Source organism: Euprymna scolopes, chromosome 24, assembly GCF_053919585.1.
Source record: "Euprymna scolopes isolate OS-2025 chromosome 24, ASM5391958v1, whole genome shotgun sequence".
NCBI classification, from domain to species: Eukaryota; Metazoa; Mollusca; class Cephalopoda; order Sepiida; family Sepiolidae; genus Euprymna; species Euprymna scolopes.
The window spans coordinates 57,574,976-57,588,616 of record NC_136505.1 but is presented as its reverse complement, the minus strand read 5'-3'; the positions used below and the strand labels follow the sequence as shown (position 1 = coordinate 57,588,616).

General features: G+C 34.8%; 1 protein-coding gene across 1 annotated transcript in view; it reads left to right on the top strand.

Annotated features, from left to right (window-relative positions):
- Positions 1-13,641, top strand: part of LOC145246720 (neurexin-4-like) — a 302,693-nt gene that overhangs the window by 85,871 nt on the left and 203,181 nt on the right. Inside the window, exon 2 of the mRNA XM_080108463.1 lies at positions 3,764-4,172. Within this exon, the coding sequence (XP_079964589.1) occupies positions 4,097-4,172 (76 nt within the window). The 5' untranslated portion in view covers positions 3,764-4,096. The remainder of the gene's footprint in view (positions 1-3,763; positions 4,173-13,641) is intronic.

The following is a 13,641-nucleotide window of genomic DNA, read 5'->3' as shown; positions in this document are numbered from 1 at the left end:
CCCAAATGTGACAACAATACTCCATACATGAGCGAATGGTGGTCTTGTAGAGGTACAGGATACTTTCAGGTGTAAGTAACTTTCTAGCATGGTAGAGAGAGCCCACCTTCCTCGCAGTGGCCCTAGCAATGTTCTCAATGTATCTGTTCCAACTCATGCTCCCTGTGAATTTTGCCGAGGAGTTTAAAAGAAGCACTTTCAGATAATGTATCTTTAGCCATAGCTATTGGTGGTTGAAAAGGGTTTTTTTGTAATTATTGAAGGAAACAAGCTTAATCTTGGTAGCATTAAATGTGACCAACCATTTTTGTCACCATTCCACTACAGATTGAAGGTAATCCTCTAGTGTTTCTACCATTTCTTTATATATGTGTTCATTTATGCTGACCATTCGAAAAGGAAAAATCTAAATAACCCTAAAGATGTTTTATATTGATTCATGCAAAGATAAATCCTTCCAGGCCGAGACATTTTTCCCAAGTAATATAGTAAATAAAAGAAAATAAAACAGCTGTTTAGAATCAAATGTTTAATCATAATATTTTATGTTTTCAATAGAAAATACTAAAACCATTTATTTTTCAGAGAGCTAAATGAATTAGAGAAGGAAAAATTTTTTAGAGAGCTAAATGAATTAGAGAAGGAAAAATATTTTTACTCTCAAAATTTTCCTTCTACAAACTCTCTCTATCTCACACACACACACACTACAGTTATTTGTATGCAAAATATTTTTCTTTTCTTTTCTTTTTTTATTAGGTTTTTAGTTCTCTCCCACTGCAAGAACTCTTACACCGGGGTCGGAAAGTGGGATTAAGAAGTCAGCACCCCCAAGTAGGGGCACTCTGATCTGCAAAAAGTACCTGGGCAGCCACGTCGGCATTCCCCGGTAATGACTATGTTATTGTTGTTTTTATTGATTTAGGACGCAATACAGAATATTTCCAAAGAAAGTAATGTTATTCGCTCTACTAAGAAATCAGTTTATTTTGTTGTAAGCGCATGAATTACCCCACTTAGTAACTGCATAAGTAAGTCTTATCCTTCAGTTCTTCGTATTTCCTGAACTGAGCTTACATTTGCCTTATAATCCAAAGACTGGAACCTTGGAATAACTCTCAAGGAATTTGTCCTATCAGCAGGTGCAAAATGCCGGTCATGCTCTTAGTGAGTAAAGTCTTATTTATTTTATGCTGTTTGTCCGATTTGCCAGCATTGATAAATCTTACAAGAGGTAGGAATAAGATGTAACCCCCCCCCAAAAAAAAAACAAAACAAACTTTAACCTTTTTGAAAGGCTTGGTTGTAAAGTTCAACTGAGTATTAATTAGTGAATTTAAAGACTTTCACATCTAGGTGTGAAAAGTCAAAATTTTGGCATCGGTTATTTTTTTTTTTTTTGGTTTTGAGTTTCCATGTCTGAACTGGCCGGAAAAATGAATTTCGAAAGATATAAAACATATTTAAACTCTTTCATTACACACAAAAAACTTCCTGGCACAGAATTAGAATGCTCTCAGTCGAGAAAGATTTCTCCTTCACTGACAGAAAAGGTGAAGTGCAGTATCAGAAGAAGTGTAGGTATAAAAGTGCAGTATCAGAAGAGATATTGATGGGTATGCATGAAAGTCCAATTGGATATGTGTTCAAATATGCATTACAATTTTATATAAGGACAAACAGTGTTTTATGTTATGCAGCTATGTTATTGTGTAAAAACAATATTTCAAATTTTCATGAAAACAAGCAAGTATTTGATTTTATTTAAGATTTTCATAGACAGATTTGAGAATCCATCTAAAATCAATTTTATATAGTTTTACCTTCAAATTACTAAAAGATTTCCACCTTGAGGTGCTTTGGCATTTACCGACCTGCAATTTCCACAAAGTTGGCTCGGGCTCCTTCTTCAGCTGAGAGAAATAACTGGAAAAATTTGGCTGAGTGTTCTTCAATCTTTTACAAATGTTGTCTGGTTTTAGCTAATACAAATCTATGAAAACTGCTTTTTATAAATTTGAAGATATAAAAAAATTAATTTTAATCGCAGGTTAGGTTAGATACATGTTTGTAATTTTATTTATCGTATTTATAATGATAAATCGTATTTATAATGATAAACAGGAAAAACATGGTTTTTTCCTGTTTATCATTATAATTTTATCGTCAGTTAGATATTTCATGATCGTCTGCTTTTGATTATTTCTGTCAGAGAAACTGTGTTGAAACTGTGGATCAGTAAATGTAGAAGTACAACATGAATAAAATAATCAGTATACTTTTTTAAATACAAAAAGAAAAGTTAATTAATCAAAGCTGAAATAATTTCAGGCATTAATAACTTCCTTCATATGTCTACATGTAGTATGTAACGGTTCACTTCAAAGAGTCTTGCTTATCTATCAATAGAAAAACAGTGCACAGTAGTGGATAGAGGCATTGTGTCTCTACGGTTCCAGGTGAGCCGTGAGCATTGTCTGAAGATAGCGGTTATTATTTTCTTTTTAAAACCAAATCGCCCTCAGTAATTTATTTAATTTTCTATTTTTTTTAGCGATTATCAAGACCCCTAAGATATGATATACCCTCATGTCGGACATTATTTCTCGTTCTCACGTAACACTCGACATGTTTTTTGTTTTTTTTCTGTGTTTTTTTTTCTTTACCGAATAAACGATTCCAAATAAATTAAACAACAAACAACATAGTCGGCCAGGTAGAAAAATCGATTTTACCCTTTTATAAACAACAGTAAATAAGTAAATTCTTTTTATATTAATATAAAAAAATATATGCGGTCTCGTTTATGAACATAATAAACGCTTTAAAATAAGTGCAACCACTAAGAACTTAGCCAGTTAGGTAGAAAACGGACACTTAGAAAATCGATTTTATTTAAAAAAAACAAAAACAAAAACATTAAACAAGTAAAAATATTTTTAAAAAATATTATGGGGGCTATAGTCTATTTTAAAAAACAATATCTCCTTCAAGAACGATCATAAAATGTGTTTTCAATCGATATTTATTCAATAAGGGACCAGTTTTCCTACCTAGCGAAAGGGGATGAGTTTTCCGGAGACGAGTTTTCCCGAGACGAGTTGTCCTAAATTCTGTTAAGATAGTTGACAGATCGATTTTTTTCGTAAATATGTGATTTAAAGCCTAAACAAGAATACTTACTTGTCACGTGGAAAATAGTAATATATCCAAAAATTCCGAAAATTCATTGAGTAGAACTGCTATTGTGTTTGTAGTAAAAAAAAAAAAAAAAAATGTCTATCGTTATCGGCTAAAACAAAACGTCAGCCATTAAAGTGTCGAAAAGGGAGATAAATATGTTCCCTGTATTCACAATTTTCAAGGTGTGCGTATCAAGGAAAATGCCCCCACCCCTCCTACACCAATTTTCCGTAAAACTTACTGTTAACTATAATTAATTTTCTACTTGATGAATTTTTGTAATTTTTGAATATATTACTATTTTCGACATTTGTTTCGATCTGTCGACTCTATCTTAACAAGCACCGGGACGGGACGCTTCACCTTCAGGTAACTGAAAATATATCAATCCATTCTTCCAACGGAGGAGATAATGCCTGGAAGGATAGATTTGTGGGATTTGAAAATATGCTTCACTCGGCGTGCCACAAAAGGAAGTTTGTTGTAAAGACGTGAGTTAGAAGAAAACTTGGAGAAAACGCTCTGATAGATATAAAAATATCCAATTAACAAGTGTTACTTTTTTTCTTTTCTTTTACAGGTGTGTCGCCAGCAGCAGCAGGAGTTGTCCTCTCACCGCCTTCCTCTCGCCCACCTGTCGAATACGTGCTTAAAAAAACAAGTACTTCCTCTCACCTGAGGTTTAAATAAAACGACTCTTGTTTCGGGCGGCATTATATAAGTTTAGTTTTTAAAAAAGTTCAACCAAACTTCCAGCAAATATATAACTATACTATAGTCCCTTTCTGGATTTATTTATTGTTTTCTGTAATTACTGGAAAAGTTAGAAAAAAAAAAGCTGCATTAATTTTTTTGTGTGGATTTTTTTTTTTTATGGGTGGTGGTGACTGGTGGTCTACTTTATTCATAGACCATGACCAAACTATGGACGTATTTCTTGATTTGTTTGGGATATTTCTTATCACAATCGGAATGTACAACCAGGCAACGTAAGTATTTTCAAAAATATCTTTTTTTTTTTTTTTTTTTGGTGGAGGTACAGAATAGTTAACAAGCCGCTCCTCCACTCTCCCACGTTTTCATTTAGAAACCAATTCTCACCTGAAGTAGGCTTTGTTAAATATTCTATTCCTACACCTCGTTTTGATACTTATGCAAAATACGAACCCTGCTGAAATCGCTAGAAATCCGTTTTTAACATGAGGAGGCAGGAGGGGGCTTAAAAAAAACTATTGTTTTTACCTAACAACTTAACAAAATATACCGGAAAAAATATAATTTAACTTTAATTTCTATCTAAAATATAGCATGGCTCGTATTCTACATAAGTATCTGTTTTTTTTTTTAAATTTTTTTTTATTTTCAAATTTATAAAATCAACTTTTTGAAAAGGATTACATTGATTTTATATATATATATATATATATATATATATATATATATATATATATATATATATATATGATGGTTATAATCACATTTACAATGCACTTATTGATCCGTGTTGAAATAACGTTATTTAGAAAGCTATTCTTAACGTGTTTTGTACCTATTCTGTACTTTAACCTTACAATTTAATAAAAAAACAAACTTTAAACTTGGAAATACTATTAAAAAAATAGCGCGGATCAATAAGTGCACTGCAGCAGTGCAGACCCACCACCAAAGGTAAGCAGCGTTTAACCTGTTCAGTATTTATAGGAGTAATCGCTTGGAGAATACGAGGTTTTGTACAATATTGTGTACTTGTGCACTTATGTTACCGTGCTAGTTTTTTAAAATGGTATTTTAAAGTTAAATTCAAGTTCTACAATCTCTTTTATTAAATTAAGTTAAAGTACAGAAGAGCTACAAAACACACTCCCCACCCCCATATTAAGAATGGCTTTCAAAATATTATTTCAGCACGCTAACAAGTGCATAGTTGTCTTGGGTCGTTCGTTTTGATTTGTGCCGATCAGATACTAGCTGACGATGATAGATCGATTTCAAACTATTTAAAGATGAGATTTATTTTGTCATATTAATTTTCGTAACGTGTCTAAAAAGCAAAACGCATTAAATTAATTACAAATAAAATGAAGGCTAAACGAAAAGATCATGTTACCTGAATTTCTTATTTTGGTGCTAATGCACTTACTGATCCGCGCTTTTTTAAATCGTATTTCCAAGTTTAATTAAAGTTTTATGGGTTTTTTTTTATTATTCAATTGTAAGATTAAAGTACAGAATAGGCACAAAATACCCTCCCCTCCCCATGTCAAGAATGGCTTTTTAAATAACGTTATTTCAGCACGGATCAATAAGTGCATGAGTCATGACTGCATGATTGCTGCATGGAGTACCCTTATTTTTTATGAAAAAAGTCCTTATAGACTTTATAGAACCTCTTTGAAATAAATTAGCTAAAAACGCGATTGAAAAACTTGTCTTTCTTATTTCTTTTCTATAAACTTAAGATTTGAAATGACATTAAAAAAATTCAATCAAAAAGCAATCTCTGATTGTCCTGACTTGAATGTGTGAATACCTTTCATATTTTATTCCATCATGGCTGACCTACAAACATCGCCTCACTTCCGTGACAATAAGAACCGATTCAAATATTTCTATCGACATATATTTATATACTACTATTAAAAATAAGTTAAAAAGCTGAAGGTACAGAATGGTTAGCATTAATAATGTTAAAAATAATTGGATTTTCGGTACTTGTACAGTTTAATCAAGAAAAAATGAAAATATCGAAAGTTTAAATTGTACCTATCCGTTATGGAATGAACTTCTTCGAAAAATTTTTTTAACTTAATTTCATCAATATTTTTTTATTTTATTTTATTTTTCTTACAGCGAAAAAAATTTATTATACCGAGCAAAAGGTTCGATTTTTAGGAAGAAAAGCTAGTACTAAAGATGGGGAGGGAGTGTCGGCGCTTTAAATTGAGTTATCTCCCCGTGGCGTGTTCTAAAAATTCAAAGATGTCTACCTTCAACGTGCTGTCATAAAAACGTGTTTTTCCGCTGTAAAATAAATAAATAAATAAATAAAACTACTCGATCGAATTAAATGAATTTTTTTTTTTTTTTTCCGGAGATCTTCAGTCCAACACGGATACGTACAATATAACCTTTTTCGATATTTTCATTTTTTTTAATGTCTTGATTAAACTGTACAACTGCCGGATTTTCAAATAACATTTTTTTAGAAACCCCATTCTTAACATGAGATTTGTTAACTTCTGTTCACACACACACCATGCCCATTTTTATATCTGTACGTAAGCTTGGTTAAAATCAAGTTCCATCTGTGATTGTTTACACTTACGTCAGCTGATATTTGTGCTTGATGATGAATGCCCTGGAAAATTCACTTCTGATTGTTTACCAGTTTTAAAACATTGTTGTTCTGAAAAACAGTCCAGTTGGTGTGCCTATTTTAAAACTGGTAGATAATAAGAAATTACTTTTCCAGGGCATTCGGCTTCAAGCATAACTAACGTATATGTACACATACGAAATTTTTTAACCGTAAACTTACCCTCTGTCACATGGGTAAAGTTAGACACAAGGTCTCTAAATCTGATGATATTCAGCCCCCTCCCCCTTCTCAAAAAGACACTGTATGGGAACAGGTCAACATAAGAGTGCCACAAATGATAGTCAATAAGCCCATTTCCGCCACTTCCGGAAAGGAGATGCTGCAAGGAAAGGTGGCCTGGTGATACCGACATGATGCAAATATGGGATAGGTATTATCTAGCTCCTCCTCACTCTACGAAATGGATGTGATACGAAGTAAGTCGATTTAACATAAGATTCTTCCCACATCTAAAAAAAAAAAAAAAAAAAGGTTACTTGTGTAGTTTACGGATGAAATAACGTTATTTAGAAAACCAGGATGCTGGTTGTCCGGAAAGTTGCACATCACGAGGCTAAGGTCATGAGGTCTGGAACAGGTACTCTAGATGTAGCGTGGTTTAGGGTTGCTTGCTGGGTCTAGATGATCGCTGGCTGTCAGGGCGATCCGGAACGAACAGTGGACACTGAGAATGCGGGGGTCAGTGTTAAGGAATGGTAGGTTGGTAGGGAGCCAGGTGCATGCGAGGTCGCAGGCCGGGGAACGCGGTACAGGTGAGGTTGCAGACCAGAGGAGCAAGGTGCTGGCGAGGTCGCCGGAAAGCTGCAGGAGGAGCTAGAAGTTGCTGGAGTGAGCTGGAAGCACCAAGGGCTGGAAGCCTGCAGGAAGTGCTGGAGACAGGAAGTGAAATTTGCTGCTAGTGGGTCTCAGGAGGCAAGCAGTAGTGAATCGCATTAGTAGAAAAACTTATCCCTGAGAAGGGCTGTTTGAACTTCTGCTAAGACGGCTGCTGATGCTGGGAACCCTTATGTGACTGGTAGCGTCAGTCGCACTTCGGGAGCCTCCTCCTACTCCCAGGCCAGTCTGCCAACCGAGCTCTCTGACTGGGCTGAAGCAGACTGTATTCATTTGGTTGGAGTGATAGTAGTGGTGTCGCTCCACACAAGACAAACAAACGACTCTAATTAATTCTAGAACGAAATTTATGCAATCCAAAGTAGCTTGGGAGTTTGTTGATTCCATTTAAATTAATTTCGTCTAAAAATAAAGGTCAATTGTTTAAATTATTGGCATTTTGCTTGATATATTTGAATTCCGACATGCGTAGAGGAGTCGAGGACAGAAAGAAAGGGAAGTGAACATATTCACTGAACCCGGATATTGTTCATGTTTAGCTTGTGTTAGCCTATGATGTCCTTTGATTAAGGGAAGGCAAAGAAAAACAGCGGGGGGGGGGTGAAGAACAAAGAAAAACAAAGGAAAATAGACTATGATTTTGAAACCGCGACACTCCCCCTTTCCATGTTAAGAATGGCTTTCAAAATGTTATTTGAGCATGGTAACATAAGTGCATAAATACCATAATGCCTAGGAAGATAAATCTTGAGCTCACACAGAGCCTTACTCTATGGCTACGAGCAAACACTCCACTTTTATTCGGTCTCCTTTATTCAAAAACTTATTTTTTTGTCAAATAATGGTTCAGGTTTTATTTAGATTACACAATGATCGAAATAAAATTGTTTTTTTAATTCTCTCTCTCTATATATATATATATATATATATATATCTATCTATCTATCTCTCTCCCCCCTCTCTCTCTCTCTCTCTCTCTCTCTATATATATATATATATATATATATATATATATATGAGAGAAAGTGACCATGTCTGTGTGCAGAATGTTCTCAACCAAACTGTCAATTTTGGGTCTAAAGACCTGGAACTTGATATATGGGGGATTTGGACTTGTGGAACAAATTCAATTTGGTTTTTAGCCGGTAAAATAGCTGTTAGTGGTCAAAGTCGATTTAAGATGCTTTTATATGAATTAAAGTTGGTTAATTTGTAAAGTTTTTATATGCCCGTAAACTTAGCTCAAATGGTAACAAATAATGCTGGAGAGCTAAATGTTTTGGTTTCAATTTTACGTGATGGCACCCAAATTTTTTTATTTTTTTTTTAAATTAAAAAAAATTTTTTTTTTAACTTTTGAAATTATTACAATATATTGAATCGAATAAACCAATAGGGAATTCGTTCTGTAATGATACATACAAAATCTACTCAAATTAAAATATATTTAAGCATATTTTTGTATTTTACGACTGGGCAACATCGGGTAGTGTGCTAGCATATATAATAAATCTATCTAGGCTAGCATATAGAATAAATTGTCTCCCATTTCCCCCTTTTCTTTCTATCTCCTCCACTTCCTAACTAATTTCCTAACTTAAAATATACCAAACACTAATACTGTAACTCTTTTCCCTCTCCCATTGCAAAACTCATTCATGTACTGCAGGGCAGGAAACAAAAACGATAAAATCTACTCTAAAACAACCAAACACTACAAACTAATGCAGTTGATGTTAGCACAGTTAGATGGGTTTGTCGATTTCAGAGTGGTGACGGATGTGAGTGACAAAGCATGCTCTGAACACCCATGTACTGCATCCACCAATTGCTAGATTGCATTGAGGATTGTGATTATGTAAAGTAAATTTTGGAGCACAAAAGGTTGCTCATTTTATTGGTACCACTCGTGTTTTCGTAGCTATTCAGTTTTTTTCTAGTTAAAAAATAGGATGTATTACTTTTTTAATGTTGTGATCCTTTGGGCTGTGATCATAGCATAGTATCTGTGATAATTGTGGCAAGCAGGGCCAAGGTTCAAAACATTATTATTAATTGATTTGAGTGACAGCAGGTCGCTGGATCAATTATTATTAGAAAAATAAACAATTAGATTGGAAAAAAGTGATTGACAGCAAATAATGATATCGCTACAAAAGGAATGTGAAAATAGATGTAAACATGATTTTGGTTTGCATAAACAAATAACTAGATTGAGGTTACATCAGCTGTTGGTCTGAGACACGTAACGAGATGAACATTTGGGGAGATTCTAGTCGGTTGTTAGCTGGATATCAGAGAGAACAGACTCAAAAGGGGGAGTTGGTCTCTCCATGATGCGGTGAGCGGCGTTTCCTTAGGCAGCCAAGATGTAAAGACATCAAATCTTCGAAGATGTCAACTGAAATCATGAAAATAAATGTTTGTAAATAATTCAAGTATGTGTTGTTATTTACATCTGTTAAAAAGGACTTTTTGTCTACAACTGTTTCAATACGTCCACGTCAATAGTTTTCTGTTAGAACTGTTGCATAAATGTTAAAATATACACACCAGATGATCAACTAAATAATGACGTATATACATACACGCATTTACACGTACATGAATATGCAGATAAAATATAAACCCCACTATTCAACATGTGCGTTGTTATGGAACATATTCATATACACACAATGTAACACTTTTGGAATTACCCTTGTAATATGACAAGAATGTTTGATTAAAAACTTTCCTCTGAGACGTTTCCAACACGACAACCACTGCTCATCAGTTTGGTTTTAGTAACATTAACTCTCAGACTTTTACTTTTCATAGCATTCCCCCAAGTCTTAACTAGTAAACCTCCCATTGTTTCACAAACTCTAAATCAACACAAAGCATCTCTTCTGAATTACCTTCTTAATCTTCACCAGCCATTCTGTTACCGCTAATTTATCAAGGCACACCATTAAAAAACATCTCTTAACACTCTGTCAAAAGCTTTCTTCAAATCAACAAATCAAAATGCAATTATTTTATCAAAATGGTTCTCTTACATTTGTCTCAGGCATAAAACTTAACAGCATCTCATCTGTCATTTACTGCTCAATTATTTTCTCAACCATTTTTAGGATCTGATCAATCATTCTTTAAATAGAGCTCCTTTGCCTTTGTAAGCATGCTCCAAGCATTTGTCTCTGCTTCGTCGTCATATACTAAACTCTCTGACCTGCTCTTTGAAGATGTTATGCTATCACAATCTTTTGACGAGAGGATACTAGTGGGGGTGCAGGTCTTTTACATGTCGGGGTATTCCATTCACCAGGACACACTATTGACTAATTATCTGTTACCAAACTTTGGTGTATAGCGACTCTCTGATGCCTTCACTCAAATGCAGTCTTCAGCCTGATAGGAACTGTTCAGGACCTCGTAACTGTAAATGGCATTGGTTGTCGTGGTCAAATAGTCTTTCTTTTGGGTTCAAATAGTACCAGTAGGCAGCCTCTGGTATGGTACAGTGCATTCTGACTACAATTTTTTCACAGAATCGTGGCGCCACTTGGCTATGTCATTTCTAGGCAGGACATATACGCAATAAAATCTCAAGTTCATGCCTTATTTGTCTGGGAATGTTTTGAATTCACAAAAGACCACTTCCAGTTCATGAATCACGCTTGTAGTGTCCTTCTGTGCTAATTGCCTCCACATGGAAAACCACGACGGGCCACAATCTGTAAGAGTTAGGAAATAGTGTGTAATATCCATCCCCAACCATTGTCAATCACAGCTCATCTCTAATTTTCCTTTTTCTCAGATCTATAGATTGACATTCTTTACACGTTTGTAGAGGCAACTTACCTGCTGCTTTCATTGTCACAGAGCAAACTCCTCTGTTGAAATGAGTGGTATGTTGCACACTTGAGTATCCACTGCTTCTGTGAATGGCTATGTTCAACTTAGCTACATGCATTGCACCAATCAGGGGCTCGGATCTCCCGCTCTTCTTCATGGCATTGAACCACCACTGTGGCATGTGTATCAATTGATCGGCCATGTTGTGAATTGATGCAATCAATATTACATGCGCTGAGACCTTGTATTTTTTACCAGTTCCTTCAGTGTGCTTAATCATCTCCTAATTGCATCCTTGGTGTGAACTTACCCTTTCCTGCAGAGAGTGTCCAACATCCAGTTGCATATGCATTCAGAATCTGTTTTTACGTGCAACACCTTGGTCTGCCACTGAAGTGCCAAGTTAATTGCCTTCAACATGGCATCCAGTTCGGCCAGATTAATATGCTGCACATCGTTCTCGGGTCGCAACCAATAAGTATGCTCCAACATTGTCCCATGTCTTTCCAATGCAACCCTGGTTGCTAGCATGCTGGCATTGACCCATATGTTCAGTTCCCAGCCGTCCATGTACCAGTCCCTACAAGCTGGATCATTCCACTTCACTGAATCTATAGTCTCTCATAATATTATGGAGTAGGAAGTCTGTCACCTTGTCATTACAAGCTGTTTGTGATTAAACTAACTTTTCTCTTGATCATCCCGCATGCTACACGGAGCCACACACACACTGGGAGGTGCTCAACAAGCCTTCTGCATATGGAGAATACAGTTTGAAGTGTGACAATAATAGGAACTTATGGAGTGTTTCCTTGCTTCGACCAGGACACAGTTCTCTTTTGAGACCACCAATTCCAACACATGTGCCCTCCCCAGCTGTTTCTGGGTCCTTACCGTACATTCTAATCCAAATCAAGCCAAATATTACTTTACTTAAAACACGAGCACAACGTCCTTGTCAACAAAGATGTCATCCATATAGGCTGATGTATGGTTCATAGCTTCCTCCTGATGATGGCCTTCATAAGTGGAGCCACGTTCAATCCAAATAGGTTGATTGAAATTGAAACTCAAACAATAAACAGATTGACCGCTTAGGTAATTACCTAAGCGGTCAATCTTAAATCTAAAAATGTAAAAAGGAGGTAACTTTAAGAATTATTATTATTTTTTTTTTTTAACGTAAATAAATTATGAATTTCAAGAGCATTTTATTTGAACCTATTTTAATTTTTAAACATTTTTTTAACTCTAAAATGCATGCTTACACTTTTGTTTTAAATTTATTTTAAATTTACACAATTTCGCCTTGAACTGCTGTGTTCTTTGCGTGTTTACTACATCTCTACATTCCAAGGTTTAGGTACCCTGACCGAGAAATCAGTCCTCAAGTCCAATCAAAATTGCATTTTATTCTATTTTTTTTTTTAATTATAAAGGATTCTATGATATTTGAATGAATATTTAAATTGAGCCTGGCTCCTTTATATATTATTCACTATAAACATCTAGTGACTGCCACAATAACACAAAGGATGTTTCTAATTATAAAAAAAAGAAAAAATACTACTTTCTTGTAATTTCTATACAAACCTCTTTCTCATACAAGAGGCTATTTTCTGGATGAAATTCTGTAAAGAATCTCAAAACCTGAGGATAGAGTATATTTTTGAATGTAAACCTATTTCTCTTGTAGTTCTTAAATATGCAGATGGACACTATTTTACACCAAAGCAAAAATCATTAAAAATGGCCACTTATAAATTTGAAAGATTATGCTTTCTTTATAACCATGTTGGCTAAAAAATAACAAGGCCACATAAAATATGTTGTGGACAAAAAAAAAATGTTTTCCGACTTTTCTAAATTAGTGGTTTCACTGAGAGATATTGTTAATACATAATACCCAGTTTTAGTTTAGAATCAAAGATTATAGTCTAAATTCACAAAAGGTTTCTGAATTTGATTATCTTTCTCCCAGCTGTAAAGATGTGATACAAAGTTGGAAAAGTAGGATTTGCTCTAGAGGAAAAGCATTTTGGCCTGCAAAAAATTGCCTGGTATTCTTCGGTAGGAGCACCTTAGACCATTAACAATAACTTAATCCCTTCTAAAAAAAAAAAAAAAAAAGTGATAAGATGAAGCCTGGGAGGGTGGACCTCCTAGAACTACACAGGACCATAGCTTGAATAATAGAAAATGTAGTTTTAGGGGCTGAGAGAAAACACCCGGCTTTTAATTATTTTTGAATTCCTGTATGCATGAAAAAATTGGCTGAGAGGCATTTGTTTTGTTTCCATTTTTGACGCAGTTCTCCACCTGCATAAGCCAAATACATCCTAACATGAAGTACTGAGGAGGAATTGCTCAGAAGATGCATTCCTGCCTTGATAAGGTTCAAAACT